At 42.8% G+C, this 25,196-nt stretch overlaps 1 protein-coding gene across 1 annotated transcript in view; it reads left to right on the top strand.

The window, feature by feature from the left end:
• The first annotated feature begins 904 nt into the window (after positions 1–904).
• LOC101064329 (leucine-rich repeat-containing protein 49) overlaps positions 905–25,196 on the top strand; it is a 31,415-nt gene continuing 7,123 nt past the window's right edge. The window contains exons 1-10 of the mRNA XM_029846553.1: positions 905–1,088; positions 1,370–1,435; positions 1,531–1,882; positions 5,696–5,783; positions 6,063–6,266; positions 6,559–6,625; positions 11,396–11,539; positions 20,587–20,648; positions 22,275–22,422; positions 24,025–24,108. Of these exons, the coding sequence (XP_029702413.1) occupies positions 1,029–1,088; positions 1,370–1,435; positions 1,531–1,882; positions 5,696–5,783; positions 6,063–6,266; positions 6,559–6,625; positions 11,396–11,539; positions 20,587–20,648; positions 22,275–22,422; positions 24,025–24,108 (1,275 nt within the window). The 5' untranslated portion in view covers positions 905–1,028. The remainder of the gene's footprint in view (positions 1,089–1,369; positions 1,436–1,530; positions 1,883–5,695; positions 5,784–6,062; positions 6,267–6,558; positions 6,626–11,395; positions 11,540–20,586; positions 20,649–22,274; positions 22,423–24,024; positions 24,109–25,196) is intronic.

Here is a 25,196-nt window from a genome sequence, read left to right as displayed (position 1 = left end):
AAATACATTGACACATGAATCACAGAAAGATGCTGTATTATAGCTGATTAATTACATTAATTATGTAAAATATAATTTAATTATATTAAAGGTGTCTCACTGGGCTTATCATCACAGCATCATTTAACATCATTACATCACTCACAATACTGCAAACTGCCTCGGTCTACATTTAGATTGTCTTTGCAAATAATGTTCATAATGATAATTTGACAAAGTTTCAGAAAAGCATGTATATTTAATAATGACCACATTTGCAAAGCTGCTACCACTGAATGATTGAACAGAAAAAAACAAAAAAACAAATGTGTTTGTCTAATTTCCACTTATCACTTCTAGCAGAAAAGCTATCAATCATAAGTCACCAAGCCACCGTTGATCTAAAAGAACAACACAAATTACAATGAATAAATGCACTTAAAATCGAAATATAAAATGACAGAATCCTAAATAAATAAAACAAATACCTCGCTGGCTGACCACCTTTCTTTCATAAACGTTTGATTGTAAATAACTTCAGCTTGCCTAGCTAACCTTTGGGCGTGAACCTTAAATTATCGCACTGGTGAAACCAACCTAATAAACCAAGGTTCCTAAACTGGTATGATTTTCAAAATAAAATACAGAATAAACTAAGATTATAGCAGTAAAACTCTAATGTATATTGATGAATTTATTTCCCCACGTTAATGGAAAGTGCTGACAGCATACACGTCAATTTGACTAACGATAGCAGAAAACTGTCAGGAAAAAAAAATAGGTTTAATTCAAGCTGATCAACGGACAAGTCAAGACGGACTTATTTTTACTGACACAGGAAGTGAGCGTAATCGAGAACGACTGTCACCATGGCAACAACGTTTGTCTCCAAGCTGCGTTTTAAGTGTGGGTAAACATACTGTATCCGTTTTTCGATTAATGAGTCTAGCCAAGTGTTTGTCCTACAGTATAGACTGGATTTGTGTTTTTTTTCCCCACAGAATTTGTAACGGAATTTGTTTGTGTCAATTTTTTTTTTAAAATTTCTTATGGAAGCGATGCGATCCCATAGGCACCACGAGGACAAATGTATTCTTCTCACTCCCAAGGTTAACCACTTTATAGTGCTTTTACTATTTATTTCTGGGTATTAATGCGTTATTGTTTTCAGTTTTTTGTAAACTGAAAAATTCAAATAAATGTAAGTTATCTACAATATATTTAAATGGTCAACTACTCAACAACTACTTTGGACAATTATGTCAACAAAAACAAGTGTAGTGATTAATATTCAGAAGTTAGGATATCGATACAGTCCTAAATTTGTTTTATCTCTGAAGTGGATGCAATAAATACATTTTTTTTTAAAAACTTGTGACATGTTTTGCAGGTTAAAAGTTGTAAACTACACCTCATAACAGCAAAATCATTATCACGAGGGGGAGCCTTGAAGATGGTGAGTAGCCCAGTAAAAAATAACACATTAAAAGACAAGTAATATGATCATCTGCCAGTATTATTGTTGTCATTGCTCACTTTCACTATTATTAGGTGGATTCTCAAACTCTTGCAATGGAAAATTCCACAAGCATCACCCAAACAATTCCCCAACCCAACCCAAGTAATCCAGCTCATTCAGTTACACACTCACTCTGTCCTCAAATGTATTTTCCTGGTGAAAACCTTGGCTTTATTCCAAACACTGGAGGAACCTTGGGTCAGACAGACCGACTGAGGAAAGTTGTCAAGACACTTCCCATGGCATCCATTGCCTGCGATGTGACATATTCGTCTCCACCGTTGCTGGGTGGATTTTCAAATGAGCAGGAACGATCTTGGAAACGAGTCCAGAGTTCAGGAACATCTTACCACCGGGATGCTCTATACTGCTCCAGACCAGCGGGTAATGATTAAAAGACTACTAAAATTAGATTTGTCACAGCTCTCTACGGAACAGTATTGGGGCCAATTGTATTTGCAAGCTGAAAGAGAAAGTATTACTTTTTTCAAAACCTGAGTCCGAAGTTTCACTTGCTCTTTAGTTGAAGATATGATAGATTTTAGTAATAAATCAATTTCATACTTTATCTTTAACTTTATCCATGAAGTGCACGAAGAGTTAGGGTAATCTTACAAACTCTTCCGTAACTTTATATATTTATATATAAATGTGTGTGTGTGTATGTAAGAATATTTTCTTAAAATCTTTTGTCTTGTATTAATAGTCCCTTTCTGTATATATATATATATATATATATATATATATATATATATATATATATATTTATATAAATCTTTTGGGCGGTGGCTCCTTCCTTCAGACTCATGTCCTCTACCAGAGGCCTGGGAGTCTGAGGGTTCTGCGCAGGATCTTAGCTGTTCCTAGGACTGCGCTCTTCTGGACAGAGATCTCTGATGTGGTTCCTGGTATCTGTTGGAGCCATCTACTCAGGTTGTGTGTTACTGCGCCTAGTGTCCCAGTCCCTACTGGGACCACTGTTGCCCCACATTCTCTCCATCTCCTCCTTCAGGCCTTGGTACTTCTCCAGCTTCTTGTGTTCCTTCTTCCTGATGTTGCTATCACTTGGGATTGCTACATCTATCACCACCACTGTCTTCCGGTGTTTACCCACCACCACTATGTCAGGCTGGTTGGCCACCACCATCTTGTCAGTCTGGATCCAGAAGTCCCACAGGATCTTGGCCTGCTTGTTCTCCAGCACTTTCGGGGGTGTCTCCCACCTGGACCCTGGGACCTCCAGTCCATACTTAGTGCAGATGTTCCTGTACACTATGCCAGCCACCTGCTTATGCCGCTCCATGTATGCCTTGCCTGCTAGCATCTTGCACCCTGCTGTGATGTGCTGGACTGTCTCAGGGGCATCTCCACACAGACGGCATCTGGGGTCTTGTCTGGTATGGTATATATATACAGGGGGGCTTACGCCACTGACTTTGGTGTGGAAGGTTATTGGTTCGAATCCAGGCGAGCCCTTAGGCAAGGCTCCTTATGCATATATGCCTACACCTTGGTATGAGCGGAACGATAACTGATAGAGTCATACCAGCTCGGACGTCGCCCAGGTCAACAAGATCCCCGTCAGTGGTCAAGGAACCAGGGCAACCTGATGTCAAATTGGCTACTGTAACAAGACATTCATGGAGCAGGGCAGAGAACGTGGTACTGATGGATGGCTACTACAGGAGTAACCCCAGCGAGAGAGGGAGAAATGGGTGTAACCCCAGTAACCCCAGCGAGAGAAGGAGAAATGGGTGCTTCGAAACCAGGTCAGTGTGGGGGTGATTTCATCATCACCCCCCAATAAAAAAGATTGGGTACAAAGCCCCAATGACAGACACACTCGTGACAAGGGCAGCTGACCTGAGAGAGAGAATCATGAAGGGCAACAAGATGACAACAGACCCCCCCCCCCCCCCCAAGTCTGAGACTGAACAATACTGGAAGAGTATCTGGGAGAAAGAGGCAATGCACAACACTACAGCCCAATGGCTGCAACACCTACAGGCTGAGCACAGCCAACTCCCAGAACAAGACCCAGTAGTCATCACCTTAGCAGACATCCAAACAAGAGTGTCCAAAATGAAGAGCTGGACAGCACCAGGGCCCGATAAGATCCACGCCTTCTGGCTTAAAAAGCTGACTGCACTCCATGAACGCCTGGCAGCACAGATGAACCAGCTGCTAACATCAGGGGACCACCTAGAGTGGCTAACCCAAGGCCGGACAGTCCTCATAATGAAGGACCCCCAGAAGGGCACAATACCGTCCAACTACCAGCCCATAACCTCCCTCAGCACCACATGGAAGCTCCTGTCAGGCATCATAGCAGCTAAGATCAGCAGGCACATGGATCAATACATGAGCAGAGCACAAAAAGGCACAGGGAACAACACCAGAGGTGCCAAACACCAGCTACTGGTCGACAGGGCAATCGCCCAGGACTGTAGGATGCGGCACACCAACCTGTGCACTGCCTGGATTGATTACAAGAAAGCCTATGACTCAATGCCGCACACATGGATACTGGAGTGCCTAAAGCTGTATAACATCAACAGGACACTAAGAGAGTTCATCCAGAACTCCATGAAGCTGTGGAACATGACTCTGGAGGCCAACTCAAAGCCATTTGCACGGGTGAGCATTAGATGCGGCATATATCAAGGAGATGCTCTGTCCAATCTGCTGTTCTGCATAGGCCTAAACCCCCTCAGCCAGATCATCACCAAGAGTGGCTATGGGTACCAGTTCCGAAGTGGAGCAAGTGTCAGCCACCTCCTCTACATGGATGACATTAAGCTGTATGCCAAGAACGGATGGTATCTAGAAGAGGAAAGGTGATCGCAACCGATGGGGTTGACCTACCTGAAGGGAAGATCACAGATGTGCAGGACAGTTACAAATACCTGGAGATCCCACAGGCAAATGGTAACCACGAGGAGGCAGCCACATCTAAATACCCACAGAGGTTAAGACAGGTCCTGAAAAGTCAGCTGAATGGTAAGCATAAAATCCAGGCCATAAACTCCTACGCCCTGCCAGTGATCAGATACCCTGCTGGCATAATACCCTGGCCACTGGAAGAGATACAAGCCACTGACATCAAGACAAGGAAGCTCCTCACTATGCACGGAGGGTTTCACCCTACGTCCAGTGTCCTGAGGCTGTACACAAAGCAAAAGGAAGGGGGCCAAGGACTAGTAAGTGTCCGAACCACTGTCCAGGAGGAAACAACAAGCCTCCGAGAGTACATCAAGAAGATGGCCCCCACTGACCCACTGCTGAGTGAATGCCTCAGGCAACAAAAGCCCACCAAGGAGGAGGAACCTGAGGGGCTGTCATGGAAGGACAAGACAACTTGAGGAAGTGGCTGATATTGAGAAAACATACCAATGGCTGACAAAGGCCGGACTGAAAGACAGCACAGAGGCACTACTCATGGCTGCACAAGAACAGGCCCTGAGCACCAGAGCAATAGAGGCTAGGGTCTACCATACCAGACAAGACCCCAGATGCAGTCTGTGTGGAGATACCCCTGAGACAGTCCAGCACATCACAGCAGGGTGCAAGATGCTAGCAGGCAAGGCATACATGGAGCGGCATAAGCAGGTGGCTGGCATAGTGTACAGGAACATCTGCACTAAGTATGGACTGGAGGTCCCAGGGTCCAGGTGGGAGACACCCCCGAAAGTGCTGGAGAACAAGCAGGCCAAGATCCTGTGGGACTTCTGGATCCAGACTGACAAGATGGTGGTGGCCAACCAGCCTGACATAGTGGTGGTGGGTAAACACCGGAAGACAGTGGTGGTGATAGATGTAGCAATCCCAAGTGATAGCAACATCAGGAAGAAGGAACACAAGAAGCTGGAGAAGTACCAAGGCCTGAAGGAGGAGATGGAGAGAATGTGGGGCAACAGTGGTCCCAGTAGGGACTGGGACACTAGGCGCAGTAACACACAACCTGAGTAGATGGCTCCAACAGATACCAGGAACCACATCAGAGATCTCTGTCCAGAAGAGCGCAGTCCTAGGAACAGCTAAGATCCTGCGCAGAACCCTCAGACTCCCAGGCCTCTGGTAGAGGACATGAGTCTGAAGGAAGGAGCCACCGCCCAGAAGATTTATATAAATATATATATGTTTTTAAAAAAAAAAGATTAGGACCTTCATTTCATTCTCATCTTACGTTCATGTCAGGGAGCTACACATCTAACAACGCCCATGGTTTTAACCGACTGGTTTGTGAGTGTTTTGGACCCACATTTCTACGAATTGACTTAGACAGGTACGTCTACCTACCTACCTACCTACCTACCTACCTACCTACCTACCTGCCAGCCTGCCTGCCTGCCTGCCACCTGCCTGCCTACCTAACTTTCCCACTGCTACGTGAAGTATTTCACGAGCCGCTAGAGGGCAGCAGAGCTCCTTGACAAAATAACTTATAAAGCCAAGTGTTGGCATTAATGACTGTTAATAGTGTAGGAAGAAGTGAAAACGTGTCTTGCGTGAGTCTGTACTTTGCATCACTTGACTGATGTGTTAACATTTTGCAAATGTCCAGGCGTTGTTTAGTAGAATGCCCTCAGCTGAACGTGATGGATGAACTACAGCTTCTAAACCTCCAGCACAATAAAATCACAACAATCCAGCATCTGTCACATCTGCAGAAACTTGTCTTTCTAAACCTGAATGACAATTACATATCAGAAATGACTGGCATTGAGGCGCTTGGCTCTCTTCGCATTCTGATGCTGGGAAACAACAGGTGGGTTCTTGTCAGTTGGCTCACAATAGCAGAACACATGATTGAAGTGGATTTGTCTCAATTTCAATCATTCCAATGATGCTTATAAAATCACCAATTCACCATGTGTTAATGTGTTAGTGCAGCAAACATTTGAGTTTTACAGACATATTTTAATTCCTGCTCGACCGATGCATAAAGATTACCTTTATTTAACCTTTTTTTTTACCCTCAGTTTGGATATCACTATAATACTAACTAAATAACTGTCACTCACATTGAGACATTTATTTTTCATCCCATTTGATTACAGAATTCGGAAGATTTGTTGCCTGGCCAGCCTGTCAAAACTGAATATCTTGGATTTACATGACAACCAGGTATGAGCTTCTCCATGTCCTCCCACTTGCAATATGGTTATCATTTACATATATATAGTTATTGAAAATGGTCCTGCAATGAGCTGGTGACTCATCCAGGGGTGTACCCAGCCTTCACCCATATGCAGCTGGGTTCCCTTCCGTGACCCTGCAAAGAACAGTCATTAAAAAAAAGACAATACAGATTTTTTGTATCTGCAAAGGTCAACACTTTTAGATTGTCTCTTATATCATACTCACTGCAGCTAAGTCCTGGGTTATTCTGTGAGCTATACCGACATGACAGTATGAGGTCAGGCATGAGAATCCTCGTCCGTGCTATTCATCATCACCAACCAGCCTTTAAATCAAGCCTACTTCCAGCTGACTTTTCTGACAAATTGTCCACTTGCCTCATGCAATCTTTTATTCAGTTACAGAGCAAAACCCAAGTTCAGTGAAACAATCCTTCAGCTCTTTTTGCTGTACTGCCACATGCATTTCCTCGGTGGCCCTCAGATTAATTATTTAACATGGACGAGTCCAAGTCTAAAAGAATGCTCTGAAAACACAGAATTATATTTGCAGAGCATTTTTTTAGCAGCCCCTGGAAACTGCAGATGCAATAAAGCAGCTTTTGCTCATGCTCCTTCTCTCTCTCTCACACACACACACACACACACAAACATAAACATACACACACACACACACATACGCATGCATTCTCTAGTTCTCTGATGCTGCTGCTTTTTGGATGAACACGTTTGCTGATTACTCTAATAACCAGAACAATGTTAATGCTTAACATGACATCAAGATATGTTTCTATAGTCGTGACAATGGATTATTCAATTGATAACTTAAAAACAATAATCTATCAAAAAGAAAAGTCAAATGTTAACTGTTCCTTGATTGCTTCCTAAATTGAAGAATCTGGTTTTCACACTGTTGCTCAGAGATTTCACTTTCATCGTGAGGAAATTGTGTGTCCTACAGTTTTTAAATCCATCAAAATTATGTGAAATTTGGCATCACTCTCTCTAACTGTTCGCAAAATAACATGATAGTAATGGATTTTAATGGAGAAACGTTGTCAGGAAATGTTGATAATGGACCAAGGAAGAGTTTATTAAATTTTGGTGATGTACTGGATCCCAGAAGGACTTTGATTTTCCAAAGATAAAAGCCAAGGGGCTTTGATCATATCAGAGCAAATTCAGGCAGATTATTTGAAGCCTATGTTTCTGGATCAGCTAATCCGTCACATGACCCTTTCTCCTGACTAGGGCAGGTATTTAATCCCACCATCCGTTTTTACCTGGGCACTGCTGATCTAACCATTCTGCTCTGCCTTCTGCTGCCCTGGCTATTTTGCTGCTCTATACTATTCTGCTGCTCCATGCATCGGAGCTCAATCCCACCACCTCTCCAGGATCTTCTTTGTTCCCTGTGTGGGGGTCTGATATGCATTACCAGTAATGTCTGGACAACCTATTATCAGGCAATGAATACAAGACATTGCCTGATGCCCAACCTGTTTCTGTGTTTCCTCATTAATGCTCTGCTAACTGCAAATAATTTTGCACAATAAAGTATTTGGTTTGGTTCAAAGTTGTCTGACTGAACTACTGCCTATGTATATATTTAAATTTTCGGTGTACATTACAAGTGGGGAAATAACATGCTTGGCGGAGGCCTGCATGTCCGGCCAGGTTGCGCCCAGACTATGGGTTGAAGGCAGAGTTCCAACTCACTCCCACCAATTGGTGTGTGTGAAAATATTTCTTTTCTTTTCTTTTTTGTTTCTTTTCTTGAAGACATTACTTGAGTGGCTGAATTTGGATAATGTTGATACTGTAGTCTTTCTATCCAGTGTGTGTGTCGTTGACTCTCTTTGGGCCATAGAACTGGGAACTGGACAAGTTACCTGTCCGTTTCTTGGTTTGTGTTGTAAACAGGTACGCCACTGCCATAGTTCGTTCCTCTCAGTCTCCCCAACAGATTTTCTTTACTCATGTGTTTTTAACAAGATGGTTTACAGCCAGAGTCATTGAAAAAGAAGAATTTGCAGCCCCCTGGTTCCTGGTTACTAACTAGAATTACATATAGGAAATACCTGCTATTAGCTAAAGTCACAAATCTTACTATAGACAAGTCTGTTCTCAAGACAGCCCAGCTGCACCAATTCAATCCACCTTGCATATTTTCTCTTCTACTGTATAGTTGAAGCAAAATCAGATGAATAAGAATCCTGCTATTCATCTAGAATTGCAAATCAAATCAAATCAAATCAAATCAATCTTTATTTATATAACGTCTTATACAATCAAAATTGGTTCAAGGCGCTTTCCAGAATCCCAGGGCCTAACCCCAGACAAGCAACAGTGGCAAGGAAAAACTCCCCTTTAACAGGAAGAAACCTTGAGCAGGACCAGGCTCATGTAGGGGGACCCTCCTGCTGATGGCCGGTTGGGTAAAGAGAGAGGAGAGGAGAGGAGAGGAGAGGAGAGGAGAGGAGAGGAGAGGAGAGGAGAGGGAGAAGGAGAAGGAGAATGAGAGGAGAGGAGAGGAGAGGAGAGGAGAGGAGAGGAGAGGAGAGGAGAGGAGAGGAGAGGAGAGGAGAGGAGAGGAGAGGAGGAGGAGGAGAAGGAGGGGGAGAGGAGAGGAGAGGAGAGGAGAGGAGAGGGAGAGAAGAAGGAGAGGGAGGGGGAGAGGAGAGGAGAGGAGAGGAGAGGAGAGGAGAGGAGAGGAGAGGAGAGGAGAGGCACAGAGCACAGAAACACACAAAAAAATACACTATACAACGGGTCAGCGGGGCCGGAGGTCATCATGCAGCTCCGAATACCTGTAAATGAATAGGAGGGGGGGGGAGCAGAAAAACTACACAGGAATCAGCATAACTAGTCTACTTGATGAGGAGAAGGAAAGGAGAGGAGAGGAGAGGAGAGGAGAGGAGAGGAGAGGAGAGGAGAGGAGAGGAGAGGAGAGGAGAGGAGAGGAGAGGAGAGGAAACCATGACCCAGTGGGGTGACAGAGGCCTATCAGGTGATCATGTTTCCGGACCCCGGCAGCCTTGGCCTATAACAGCATAGCTAAGATGTGACCTAACGATTAGACGACCCCCTAAATATGATAATTTGTCTATCTATGATAGTAACTGGAACTACAGAATTAGTAACAATAAGCTTTTTCAAAGTGGTAGGTTTTAAGTCTGATCTTAAAAGTAGCGATGGAGTCAGCCTCCCGTACCTGGACAGGGAGCTGGTTCCATAGCAGGGGGGGCCTGGTAGCTAAATGTTCGGCCCCCCATTCTACTCCTAGAAACTCTGGGAATCACAAGTAGACCAGCATCCTGAGAGCAGAGCGGTCTATTGGGCTGATATGGTATCACTAGCTCCTCCAGGTAGGATGGAGCTAGGCCTCTGAGGACCTTGTAGGTCAAAAGAAAAATTATTCTAAATTTAACGGGCAGCCAATGAAGCGACGCCATTACAGGAGTTATGTGATCTCTTTTGTCAATACCTGTCAGAACTCTGGCTGCAGCATTTTGGATCAACTGGAGGCTTCTTAAAGAGTTGTTTGGACACCCTGATAATAAAGAATTACAATAGTCCAGCCTGGAAGTAACAAAAGCATGAATTAACTTTTCAGCATCATGCCGCGTCAGTAGCTTCCTAATCTTTGTGATGTTCCTCAGGTGAATAAAGGCACTTCTAGAGACTAATTTAATGTGTGAGTTGAAGGAGAGATTTTGATCAAAAGTTACTCCTAGATTCCTCACAGAGAGACTAGATGTTAATGAGATACCATCTAGAGTGATCATATGATCTAATCTATCCCTGAGAGGTTCAGGACCAAACACCATGACCTCAGTTTTTCCTGGGTTAAGGAGGAGGAAATTTGAAGACATCCAGGAGTTTATGTCTTTACGACAGGTCTGGAGCTTCACTAACTTCTCTGTCTCCTCTGGTTTCATGGATAAATAAAGCTGAGTGTCATCAGCATAACAATGAAAATGTATCCCATGCTGCCGAATAATGTTCCCTAAGGGAAGCATGTACACGGTGAAGAGGATTGGTCCAAGTACAGAACCTTGAGGAACTCCATGGCTAACCTTACTGTATGAGGAGGGAACACCATGGACATGAACAAACTGGTATCTATCAGATAAATATGATCTAAACCAGTCTAGTGCTGTCCCTTTAATCCCAATGACATGTTCCAGTCTATGTAACAGGATGCTGTGATCAACTGTATCAAAAGCAGCACTGAGATCCAACAGAACCAGCATAGAGACCAGTCCATGATCTGAAGCTATGAGAAGATCATTAGTAACTTTAAGAATTGCACTTAATTTATGGTGCATGTTTTAAGTTCTCTATATAAGAACAGTTACAGAGTGACTGCATCTGGCAGACATCTTTACTTTCTACCTGTTCAGGGATGCCTTTGTCAGAGCATCTTTCATTTTAGATACTCTTTTTACTCATGGTCCTTATCCATCTGCTGAATCTTTTCCACAAATGCTGTAAAACATTTCACCTAAAATTTTATGTAGAGTATGTCTATGTGTACTTAGCCAAAATGAGTTGTAATGGGCTTCTGCATCAGTAGTGTACAAGGGCTGCAGTGGATATTGTCTTTTGACAAATTTTGAACCAGTTGGTTTTGTTTTTTAACCACTGATTATCACAGAGGGCAATCACCCCTACATTTTTCTCTCAGAGAGCTAGAGGGAGGGAGCAGTTTTTCATATTTCTTATTGTACATTATTTCTGTGCTTTCATACAGATCTGCAGGATCCAAAACGTGTCTCATCTGAGTGAGCTAAAAGTCCTGAACCTGGCAGGAAACAACATCTCCAATGTGGAAAATGTGCAGGGCCTGGACAATTTGACTGAACTCAACCTACGAAACAACTTCATTTCTTTGTTGGTGAGGGAATATTTTCCATATTAGTCTATCTTAAATTATGTTTGTGTGTGGGTTTAAATGATTTGCTTATTTGAGCTTTCTAAATACCAGGATTGAAAAACTGAAAATGTTTTCATTGCATTTATTTTTGCTCAGTCTCGATACCCAAAACACAGGTATTTAAGCTGTTATCTCTCTTTAACAAAATGTTAAAACAACTAGAAACACAAGGGCAGAATATCTGAATGCAAAGAAGTGAAGTCAAAAGATTTATTTACAATAATGCTACCACAACTTGAACATGTGATAGGGAATTGTGCAGAAAACCAAGGGAGACGCGAAGAAATCAGAAAGAGAGAAAAATAACCAAAGTTAGTTACACATGTTATGGAGTCTGTTTACGCTTGGTTACCAATGACAAGGACGAAACGATCTGACACTCATCAGCCGGTGTATCGCCTGCTGCTTAAGAGGACTCCCAATCACGCTGATTAGCTGCAGGACTCCCATCCATGCCCCCTAGGGAAAAATAAAGTAACAACAAGAGAAGCAGCAAACACAGGATCATGACACTACCCCACCCTCAATGAGCACCTCCTGGCACCCTACCTGGCTTGTCTGGATGTTTCTGATAAAACTTAACTGCCCATCACCGAGGATGTAACAACAGGGGACCTACAACTGTTCTTCGGGACTATACCCCTCCCAGTGAACCAGGAACTGCAGGCCACATCCTCATTGACAGAGGGACCACATCCAACTCGGATACCAGCTTCAACAAAGACATGCGGAAGGTGGGGTGCACCTTGAGGGAGGACAGCAACTTCAGGTGCATGGCAGAAGGGTTCATGATCCTATCCACCTCAAAAGGCCAAATGAAACCTCGGGCCAACTTCTGGGAGTCCAGGTGGAGGGTAAGATCTTTCAAGGTCAACCAAACTTTCTGACCTGGATGATATGGTGGGGCTGGAGTCCTCCACCTATTTGACCTGTCTCTGCGTGTGCCGTGACGAGCGTAAGAGAGCAGCGTGGATCTGCTGCTAAATGCTTCTGCGGCAAATTAGCTTGCACCAAGGGCAGAGCCACCTCATTCTCTTGAAACTCAAACAAAGATGGCTAACCAAATGAAGCCATAAACGGGGATATTCCTGTAGCAGCTGAGACAAATAAGTTCTGTGCATATTCCACCCAGGTCAAGAACGAACTCCAGGAGGCAGGATGTCAGGCTGAGACACATCACAGCGCTCAAGGGATTGGTTGGCCCTCTCAGTCTGGCCATTCCACTGGAAGCGGTATCCAGAGGAAAGGTTCACTGTAGCCCCTGAGCACTTCAGAACTCCTTCCAGACTTGAGAGCTGTACTGGGATCCCCGGTCTGAGACGATGTCCCTTGGGAACCCGTGGAGGCGAAAAATATGTCTCAGTAATAGGGCGCCACTCATAGCTGTGGAGGTGAGCTTAGGTAGGGGGATGAACTATACAGCCTTGGAGAAGCAGTCAACAACAATGAGGATGGTGGTGCTGCCATCAGAAGGAGGAAGTTCCGTAACAAAGTCCCAGCCATATGCAACCAGGGGTGATGAGGAACTGGGAGGAGAGAAGGAGGTCAGAGGTGTATTTGAGACCTTTCCATGAGTGCACACAAGACAAGCAGCAATAAAGGACCTGGTGTCCTGTTGCATGGAGGGCCACTAGAGCCACTGCTGCAGGAAACAAAGGGTTTGGGCAAGGTCTGGGTGACAGGTAAGCTTGGATAAGCGGCCCATTGAAGAATGTTGGAACAGGCTGACAAATAACCAATTGCGGGGTGTCTCCGCTGGCCTTGATCAGCGAACTTTACCCTTTGGACCTTCTCCTTGACCAACCAATAGGCCGTGCCCACGATACAGGAGGGAGACAGGATGGGACTGGGATTCAAGCTGGAGGGTTCCAGAGAGAAATGACAGGATAGGGCATCAGGCTTCACGTTCCAAACCAGGTTGGTAGGTGAGAGTGAGGTTAGAGTGTCCCAGGAAGAGCGGCCATTGCACTTGCATTCATGAGTGCCTAGAAGTAGCTCGGTTTTACAGAGCTAAGTGAGGTTCTTGTGGTTGGTCCAGAGAACAAACGGCAGGACTGATTCCTCCAGCCAACATCTCCACTCCTACAACACAAGAACAACAGCAAGGAGGTCATGATTTCCGAATTGACAGTGGTCAGGACGGGCCATTCTGACCAGACACTAAGTCTGACCCTAAGACTTAAGACAGACAAATGCTGGTTCTGCCTTGGTGGTCCAATGAAAGGCTTGAAGGGTGGATGTCAGGCTGGTAAGAGGAGCCACTACCTTGCTGTAGTTCCAAATGAAGCTACGGAAAAGGTTTGTGAAGCCTAAGAACTGCTGGAGCTGTTTTCGAGCCACAGCATGCACCTTCACCTGATCCAGAGATCGCTGCCTTCTTCTCAGCCTTCACAAATGACTGCTTCTCGAGTAGCCATTTGAGAACTAACTGAACATGCTGGACGTGCTCCTCCAGGGTCTCAGAAAAGATGATGATATCATCAATGTACACAAACAGGAACATATTCAGCATGTCAGAAGTCAGTGGGATATTTGTTAAACCAAACGGCATGAGCAAATTCTTAAAATGCCCCAAGGGAGTGTTAAACAGCATATTCCACTCATCTCCCTGGTGGATCTGGATGAGCTTCATAAAGAATTGGGCTTTCTGAAGAGGACTAAAAGCAGTGTCAATTATAGGCAGAGGGTACTTATTCTTGACCGATCTCATGGTCAAAGAGACCCATCCTTCTTAATGAAGAAAAACACTGCACCCATGGGGGAAGGAGGACGGATTATTCCAGCAGCCAGTGAGTTCACTACATACTTCTTCATGGCTTCCTCTTCAGGTCTGGAAGGATTGTATAGGTGACTGGAAGGTAGCGGCGCACCGGGAAGCAAGTAGATTCCAAAGTCATAGGGGTGATGAAGAGGCAAGGCGAGGCTCTCTGCGTGCTGAATGCCTTCATTAGGTCATGATATTCCTCAGGAACTGCTGAAGGATCAGAAGCCTCCAAGAGGAGGACCATAGAAATGGGCTAGGAAGAGAGAGATGAGTGGAGGCTGTTAGAGACAATGGAAACTCCAGCCAGTTAGCATGCCCTTAGACCAATTGAACTGGGTACCCTTAGCTAGGGGGAACCCAGAACAGCAGAGGAGGAAGAAGAAGGAATTACCCACATCTGAATCTGGGGAATCAAGTTGCCACACAAGTGTGCTGTGAAACATGATCCAGGATGATAAGGAGCAGAAGTTACTGCTCATCAGTGCCCCAGCATATGCTGCCAAGCTTACTCTTTTGGGGATAGGGCAAGAGGCAATGTAATGGCCGGGCTCTCCGCAATGCAAACGTCCCGTCATTGAGAGTCTCTTCTGTCTCTCAGATGGGGAGAGCCCTACACAGCTGCATGGGTTTCACTGGTTCAGTGCTCGAAACAGGATCCTCCGCCACCAAAACTTTGGATATGGCCTTAGGAAAACTGGAAGATAATGGACATGATCTGGCTCTCTCCCTCTGCTTCTGCCTTTCCCTCCAGCCAGTTGTCCAGGTGGTGGTCCAGGCTAATTGAGAGCAAAATTATTGACTTTAGGTCTGAGTTGACATCTCTAACGTTTGTCCCTTAATTGCTCATTCAGCCCTCTTAGAAACCCTCCCCAGAGTGCGGTGTCGTTCCAACCACAAGTTCAGCCGCTTAGAATTACGGAGGTAAGTGAGGGTAGGGTCTGGATAGGCCAAAATAGGAGCCGAGGTGATCAAAGATGGGTAAATGCTGCCTTCGCTGGAGGGTGGGCTGAAGGGTGTACGTCAAGCTGGTAAGAGGAGCCACTACCTTGCTGTACTTCCAAATGACGTGATGGTGAAAGTTTGCGAAGGAGTTGGCCACTCTGTCACAGCACACACCTTTGCTGGATCTGGAGAGCGTTGCCCCTTCTGAATGATGAAACCGCTCTCTTCTGCATATATTCGAAACTGAATTGAATTGACAACGACCAACGCTGAATCTTGAGCAAAAGAGTCGGGCATATTCTTCGCCACTCTGAACCAGATGATCAAACACTAGCCTAAGTTCTGTCACAAATGCATCAAATGAGGCTTACGCAGAAGTGCGATGATCGATAATTACAGTCGTCCATTGTGCGGCCCTGTGCGACAACCCTGCCCTGAGAGTCCAGAGCATGCCGAAGAGACTCACTGTCTGCGGGTTCCATTGTGTTTAGAGTGTTCTGTTACAACGACAAGAAACACAAGGACGGAACCCCAGAATGCACACAGGAGACAAAATCTTGAAGTGAAAAGATTTGTATAATATTTTCAATAGTGCAACAATGACTCGAAAGTGCACGAGTGAATTGTGTGGAAAACCAACAGGGGATGACACTCTTCGACAGGGAAGATATGGAGACCTAGGAATGAGAGAAAAAAGACGAAAGACAAGCAACAAACACAGGCTCATGATACAAAAGTAAAAAACAGGGTTTTACAGGATTAAAGTGCTTTCATCCATGTGAAGAATATGGGCTTCAAATGTGTGTTCAAGTCTTTGCATCATCTTGCTACAATTACTTTATATAAATATTTTCTTTATAAGTAATTTCTTTATTATTAAAACCACTGAGGAGGTTATGTGACAGCTATTATTTTGTATTTGTCTTTTGCCTTTCTAATAACAAAATAGCAACTGGCTTTGTTTCTAAAGCAGTCTACTTCGTTATATGCCCATGTATTGTGCCTATAGGACCATTTAGCAAGCACAGCTGTCTTTGCATTGTGGCAATGGAAGTATGGTAGCTAGCAGAAGCTTGTAAAGCTACAGTGGTCCATTTTAAGATTGGGCTGTCATAGTTTAGTGTACACAACAAAAGAAGGTTCAAAATTAGGACTATGCCCGTCTGGCAACGTTCCCCCCCCCCCCCACACACGCACACACACACACACACACACACACACACACACACGTATGTTTACTGGCCTATATGCTGCATATCCAAATTTAACACCATTAAATTATGGGTCTAGGCTTTAGAATTGTTAAGGAAAACCAGACTTTTTGGTTATTTTGGTTATTACCACACTGGTGGTACACCATACAATGCAGTACTTCCATTACTACAGTGAGTGTGCAGGTTCTTGTTGACCTAGGTCCTAGACTGTTAACAGGTCGACACTGTATATATACTATACTGTGGTTGTAGGTCACAATATGTGGGGACATTGCCTCCTCGGAGGTCTGCACTCTGAGTGCTTTTTTTTCATCATTGAATTAGTTTGCTCTGTCCAAAATATTTTTTCCTTGATATTTACTCACTGTTAGGAATAAAATAATCTTAACATTACTACTATGGAATTTGGTTATTTCCTCAAAGTCTGCATTGCATTTATTACTCATAACTGCCAGGTTCTGTTTGTTGGTTCTGACAGCCAAAGCAGACGTTCTCTACGTGAATATGAGCTCCTGTTGGTTCCCACAGTTTTAACATGGCAGTGTGCACCAGAACTGCCCCTCATCTCACTCTTTCAAGCTTCAATTGCTCAGGTCCTGTTAGAGACCATCCAGACACAAGTGATACACAAGAAAAGATTTTTTTAAAAACTCATCCATTTGCTCAAGGCACATATCTGCCGTGAGTGTTGCATTCGATTGTTCAACAAACTTGTACACCGTCAGAAGCATCAGCAATGCCATTATTTCACTTATCAGATCACAGTTTAATATGTTGGGTCTGATGCAATATGCAAGTGGGACAATATGAGGTTTTTAGGGCAACAAGAAATGTGTCTTTTTCTGTGACCTCTGAACTGGAGAAGAGAATTCTGAGAGAAAAGGGTAGACTTTAAAAAGAGAGATGATATCATTGTTAGGAAAAACTAACTGCCGTAGCAACAGTCTCCACTCAGTACAGAAGTAGCATTTAAAAAATCAAAGTTTATTGTGATTACATGATTTCAGTTAGTGGGTCCCACTTATTTTGCAGTGCAGTGACAGTTAGCAAAGTCCCTAAGGATAAACAACAACATATACATATTTTTTCTGCTAGACTTGATTATCTGGTTTGTAATGTTTACAGCCCTTTCTGCCGTCTTCATGGCTTACACTGCAAAATTTTTTTTGTTTAATTTGCCTCTTAAGTTACACTGCTCTAAATTTAGCGCCATCTGCTGGACATAACCTGAAACAGTGTTCACAAATGTGTCCCCCACCCTGTAGCAATTGTCTTATGCGAAATTGAATCATTTATTATAACCAGACTCTCAGCTAAACCCATTACAAACTCAGACATGATCATGAAAACACAATGACTAATAAGACTAATAAGCTGGTATTGGATGTTCACACATGCTCCTAGGTGTGTCTCTCTATTAAGAAGTCTTGTAGCAGTTGTTAAGTGCTGTATTTTACAGGTCTGGCAGCAGTTAGAAGGCTGTTTACTAATGTCAACAATAAAGAGGGATTTTAGACAGAATGTGAAGTTCAGGATTACTTTTGCTGTTGATTGATGTTTATTTTTCAGTGCAAAAACAACACAGCAAAGCAAACCACCACAGCTGTGCATATTTTAGTGCATAATACCTGAATGCATGAGCTGATTATTCTATGCTATTCATAACCAACCACACAAATCCAACAGCATGCAGCGTGCTGTTGATGAAATGTGATGTGTATTTTTTTAAGCAGCATTCATGTTATGTTGTGATACTCTGGGGGATTATTTGCATTTTTATTTTCAGCAGCCATGTGAAAAATCAACACATGCCAAATGCCAGAGTGATGCAAAGATAATGAAGGGAAGGCAATGACGTCGACAGATGTGCAATACACACACACACACACACACACACACACACACACACACACACAAACACACAGATTGGTTCTGATTAGTTTCTGGGGTTTTTTCATCTTAAAAAACGCCTCCACATTGGTGGGCTATTGTTATGTATCACATCAGTGCAGTGATGACATCATTCTGTCTGAGATGTTGCTTCTATATTTAGCTGCAGACAATGTGCAGAGGCTGCCGCCTCAGCAGCCTCAGCAGGGACTGGCATAGAGAATTGCTGGTGCTGCTGTGGCGGAAGGTCAGATTAAGCTAGGATGACTTGTCAGTTTTTGGTCTTTTACTGAGATGTTGCATTACCAGGCTGTGGTGACAAAATGTTTACACACTGCAGCATAATCAAATGTAAATAATGATTATTTTTTTAAAGAAACAACAAATATATATGCATAATTATATTTGACTTACAACATAATGCACTTCATCTTATACTGTAACTCATTTACTATATTTCTTAACACAGTTCTAATACTAGAAAACCAATCAATTCCTGCCAGATGACTAATTGTTATTGCTTCATCAGCTATTGTACAATAAAGCTTCTAAGCCTGCGGGAAAAGAGATTATTATAATGAAAAATATTTTTGACAGCTTGCATCAAGACTTGGAACATGTTTTTTTCTTCTTTTTTTAATTAACTTTATTCAGATCACATGATTTCATGGTGACATTTTAGTCTTTTTTACAAAACATACTCCAAAAGTGTGCTGGACCATCAGAAAAGGGGCTTTACTGGGTACTATATTTTTATGGATGTTATTTTTGGAAGTTTAAAAAAATAATGAGACTGTTATTTTGTGCTATCCTCTTCAGACATTCTAGCATTGGTGGCTGGCTCATAGGACCGCTGGGGTGCTGCCGTCACTGAATTTTCATAGACAGACTCGTTTCCTCCCCAGCAGTGTAGCAAAATAGCCAGTGGTGTACAATTTCCAGGGCAAAACATATGAAGATATGGTCTTAAGGTGCTGAAAATATTGCCTTTGCTAAAGAAAATGCTACGATAATCTGTGTGGCGTAGGCAGTTGGTCAGAGGGTAGATGGTGAACATGGACATGGATTAGCTGGGCCTGACAAACTCTCTCTGTCTGTCTGTCTGTCTGTCTGTCTGTCTGTCTGTCTGTCTGTCTACAGTACAGTTCACTTGCTGTTAATTTATAGCTGATGATAGCCTCACTGTAAAGTTCTCCCTAGTACTAGAATATTGTATTCCATTTGATCCCCTTCCTTTCTAAATCATTAGTGGAGCCTTATCCAATTCTAAATGGTTCAGTTACTTTGAGATCGAGAATAAATTATTATTGTTAAATTGTTGTCATTGTCTGACTGTTGATTTGAATTCTTATACTGGACTAAGCAGGGAAATGTATTGTCACATCAGCTCTATCAAGACTCGAAGAACATTTTTCAGCAGCCTCCACTGGATGCTAGTAATAGTAGGCTCAGCCCATGTTTAGATGAAGGCTGCAAGTCCAGGAGGAAGCTGTGATCTGGGAGGATGCTGACACAGCTCATTCAGGCTGCCGCTGTGGGAGTGCCATTTTTTCTTCCAACACATACAACTACACAGAGGGTCAACTTTCACACTATGGAACATGGTTTACTCTGCTCTTCCATAAGCTTCACTTATGGAAGCAACACTGCCCCTGTCCATATGCATGCTTTTCAGGCTAACCAGCTGCTGCTTCCCCACCCCACCCCACCCCATCACTGAAGTCTGCACTGTTGACAAAGAGGAGCCTGCATGCTGCACATCATTCAGGCCTGCAGAAAGAAGGTTCTATTTGCACTATGCTAAACCCTGGCATGTATTCTTGTCAGTCCAGCTAGCTGCCTTGAGATTGTGTGTGTTCAGTTAGCATTCTCTGTGTGCCCGCTGCAGCAAAGGATCTCTGCATTAGCGCACTACATTTTGCTCATTCTCCCCTCCCCCCACCTCATGCTAACTCTGCTGCCCCTCCCCTTTCCATGTGCAGAAAAAGCAGTCTGCAGTTTGTGTGTCTGTGTGTGCATGCGCACAGCATGGATGATGATGCTATATGCCTGAGCTGAGAGCTGCAAGGTGACTGAGAGAATGGAGAAGGGTACCAAGCTCTGACCACAGTGACGATGCGGTGCCCTTTGCCTGTGGGGCTTTTCACATCCCTCCATCTCTCTCTCTTCCCTCTCCCTGTCTTTCCTTCTCTTTCTAGTCAGAGGTGGGCTGCCTGTCCAGCTTGCAGCGTCTCTTTCTCAGCTGCAACAACATCAGCAGGTAAGAACTCCCGCTAATTAACTCTCTCCTTCCCACAGGACATTGTCAAAGGTTGTTTTTTTGTCTACTCTCTTGGTTTTCTGCAGGATCAGGCTTACAAGCTTTAGGCATAAGTCACCCAAATATGCACAGAAAGGTTTAATCTCATTGGCAGTGCCTGTAACCTAGAAACTAATAGCCTGTATGTAATTATTGTTAGTGGGTCAAACGATATTCAGCAATACAGTAAAGCCATTCAGTCATCATTAAAGCACACTGAGAAAATTTTGGTTGTCTTCATGGAAAATGACATTGTTGAAGGCAGAGTAACCCAAAAGCAGTAATTTCAGGTACCTACAGTGCCATTCTCATGCAGAAGAATGGCAGGTGGGTTCTAATGGTAACAGAAGCTTGCCGTTAAAACTTTTTTTAAATATTTTTTTAGTCCATTTGCTTTGCTTCTCTGTCTTGAGCTCAACAACCAAATGTTATATGGTTAACTTGTTGAATAAGCAGCTGAAAAGTTGCTCTGTAACGGAGGGGCGGACACATAAGTTTCAGGGTTGGACAGTGTATATTAACCTACTACAGCCTCCTTGGGCTGTTAGATATATTTGAAGCCTGCCATTCTTTAGTTTTTATAATTTTGCGAGACTGATGGAGAAGGGGCAAAAATGTTATTGAGAAAATCTCCTTCCTCCATTGTTCTATAGTTCATACTATACTCACATTCTGCAAGGCATTTAAATCCATATGTAATTGTGCATGGCTAGTGTGTTTTGAAAGACTTGACAGCTAATTGGAGAACAGTTTTGCTCTGTTGCTAAGTAGAGGGCCAGGACACAGTGCAGTGAATCTTCTTTTTTGTCCATGCCCATGATTATTGTTTGCATGTCCTTTTTTTTAACTCATCATTGTGTAGGGTGTGTTTGAACAGTTTTTCCTGATTCATGGTCAAAAGACTGTACGTGGTGAAGCTAAGGCAGACTGTTGTATTTAGCCCCACCCTCCTCTGCATACCCAGGAAAACCTGGTGCAGAAGGACAGGAGTATTTTCAGAACAGCAGCTTTTGTCATGGTAACAATTACCCACATCACTGGGCACTGGGAACACTGGAAAAAGTTTGTTTCAGTTTGACATTGTTCCCCAATTATCAACAAATAGTTTCTTGTATTTGTCAGATTGTACATATAAAAGTGACCACTTGATCAACTGCTGTGATCCAAAGAACCCAAATAGAAATTGTGGCTAGCATCAGGTGCAGTATGCTGCAGCAGGTCTAGGCCAAGGTCCCAACATACACATCAAAGGTATATTTTGTTAAAATATATAAATGTTATTTAAACATGGATTGAATGGATGTGCTTTTTAATATCTCTTATCTATAGGGTGAGCAGAGGAGTTATGAATTGTTTTATTTTCATTTCCTCTGGGTAATTTCAGGATGATGGTGTCCTAGCAAGCAAAAAATGATCAATTTGTACTTGTGAGTTTTTAGTCTGCTTTTTGGTGTTTGTCTTAAATAAAGGTTTGAAAAAATCCAAACATAGATGGAGAATGTTTTTTCTCAGACTTGGTGTATGATTGCTCACGCTTTGCTGTTTGTTACATCCCTGACCTCATTTTTCTTTGTTGTGTCTTTCTAGTTTGGATCAGTTAGTCTGCCTTGGAAAACTGCCTTCCCTTTGTGAGCTCACCCTGGATGGGAATCCTGTAGCCCTGGAGACATGGTACAAGCAGGCCGTCCTGCGCTGTGTGCTTCACCTGAAACAGCTGGACATGAAGCGCATCACAGTAAGGTTCTAATGTGTTTGCTTGTCAAATCTAGTTTCACTCATTAATTTTTCTCCCTATACACGATTTCCCAAGTCTCTCAAACTTGAGCCAACAATGCATATTAACCAGCCTTGATCATGTTTTTTTTTTTTGGGGGGGGGGGTGTTACATGTAAACAACAAGACAGGTACAAGATTGACAGACCAAATGGCTGCACATGACTGTGTTGTCCTTTATTCCCATGCATCTGTTACATGTACTGCAGTGTCTGGAGGTGAACCCTGCTGGTTTTTGAACATGTCTCTGTCATGATATGAATTTAGCTGGCAATAAACTGAATGATTTCATATTTAAAACAGAAACTCCCATTCACTGCCAGTGGTGCATCTCTGTTCTTTGGCATTACAGATTATGGACATAAATGGATGAATGACAGAATTCCAAGGTATCTGCTTACATTATGCATTATGCTGAACCACTAAACAAAAGCAAAGTATCAGGATCAAATATCTATTATAGTAACCAGCAACTGAGATGTTTTCTTGGACTTTGGATCTGTAAACAAGGACTTTCCAGGTCCAGGCTTGCATTTGGGTATCCCACACCTCACCCCTAGTTTGTCAAGTTTTTACTTGAATTTGAAGGCGCAGGTTGAGTTTGACAACTTTCAGGGTTCAAATCCTGTCTGAAGCTGAAATAGAGGTTTCATACATTTACACGGTGTAGTGATACTGCAGAGGGAAAAGCTCACATAGCCATAGTACCATGAATGTCAGAAGAAATCAGATTATCATGATAAGATCAAGCTCTGTTCCCAGTTATTAATAAATGATGTGTAAATTAATATATGAGTGATTAAATAAGTTAATGTTGTGCTTTAGGTATGAATTAACCATCTGTGGGAATGAACACAGTAGAACCACTGTGATTGAACCAAACATCAGCATACTTTACCTATTTATATTCATTTATGTATCTATAATTACAGCCATGATATACTTCACCTAATAAATAGTTGCAATTTCTAATAGAAAATTGAGATTTCTTTGATTTTGTATTTTCAGAATATTCATGAATTTAAAGAAAATATCCATAACATAACACATCTTCTGGTGAGGTTGTATCATTTGAAACAGAAGACTTTTTTTTAACTAAGAAAAAGCACTCATGTAATTTATCATACCAACAGAACATAGACGCAAGTGTATCTGAAAAGCTCTTTTCTTTCTGGATTTAAAGAGCAGCACGTGCTGTTTAAGCGTCCATCATTGCCTTTGCAGTGGTGAAATTATCACTTTACCAGCAATGATCTTTCTGAGCTTTTGCTTGTCACACTGCTAAATATGTCAGCTGACAAATTTAGATTGTACTGGCAGTGTTGCATTCTGGGATTTCTGGCTTTCCCCAACATCTGGGCTCAGCTGATGTGAGACTGCAAATCAGGCAGATTATCCTGTGATGCAGCTGTCTGGTGTGAGAATCCCTCCCATCCTCCACATTGGTCGATATCTCGTGCACGTCAGTCTCTCACCACGTCTTCCCGTGGCACCCCTTTTGTCATCAGCCATTTACAACTTGTAAATGGAGCAGCACTCTGATTGTAAAACCTGTCTTTTTCAGGACGAGGATCGGCGGATTGCTGGTGTTCAGGCTCGGAAAGAGGAGGAGAAGAAGAAGGAGAGTCACAAACAGACCATTCATAAGGTACCAGGCCGAGCTGATTTCCTCTTTTTTGTTTGTCTGGATTAATATCACATCAATATCAATAATGTAAAGAAAATGGATTCAAATGTGCCCTCTGAATTACTGGATGCCAGGTTTAAACTCTTATAACAGGTTTAATCATTTACATGATCATGATGAGGTGATTATTTTTTAAATAAATATGTTTGTATGTGGACAAAAAATGTCAAATGTAATTTTTCTTCTGACTTCAAAAACGCATTGATAATAACGAGGGGTGACATTGTGGACTTTTCAAACATTACTAGTTCCTATCATTTATAGTCCTACAGCCAACTTTCAGACTGAAATTACTAATTACATTACATTTATTATGAAGCATTTTAGTGTGATGATGTATGAAACCCTTTCAGCAATTGAACTAATCCTCATCAAAGACATTTTCTATTGATGACGGAAGCAAGACTTCATGAGCAAGTGGAACAGCTGAATATATCAACCCTGCAGTTTGGCCAAGTGAGACCAATTCAATGAAAGATGTAAACTTTTCCCATTTGGTGTGAACCTTTTTATTTGAACTGCTTGACGAATTGCTTGATTATTTATTGTGTATTACAGTTAGTTTTTTCATACAAATAGATTTTGAAAGTGCAATTCCCTTCTGCACAGTTGAAACTGATCAACCGTAAACATGGTATTTTGTTATTTTGAAAATTGACCGAATGGTTTATTTTCTCTTCGCAACTGATTTCTGGTCCCGTGTACACTGCGCTGTATTGTGTTCTGCCATCTGGCAAAAATGGAAATCATGTTTTCGTGGCCCCAGGCTGTGGCGCAGCTGGTGTACACACATGCATTGATTTGAACGGAAACGCATTGGCTCTGGTGTACCAGTGGATTGCATTTGGTGTATTGTCAGGGTTACAATCAGCACAGCTGTGACTCCCTCCGTCCATCACAGAGGAGGGATCTGTCTGCCTAGGACAGACAAATATATTTAAATTGCAGATATAATGAGTTTGTGTGTGTTTAGGAGATGGAACAAAAGTCTATGCACCCAGGTTTATCTTTAGATGATGTCATATGGAGCTCTGGGTCACTTCACCTTC

The sequence above is a fragment of the Takifugu rubripes genome, chromosome 13 (genome assembly GCF_901000725.2).
Source record: "Takifugu rubripes chromosome 13, fTakRub1.2, whole genome shotgun sequence".
Lineage (NCBI taxonomy): Eukaryota > Metazoa > Chordata > Actinopteri > Tetraodontiformes > Tetraodontidae > Takifugu > Takifugu rubripes.
This window is presented reverse-complemented; position numbering and strand designations above follow the sequence as displayed.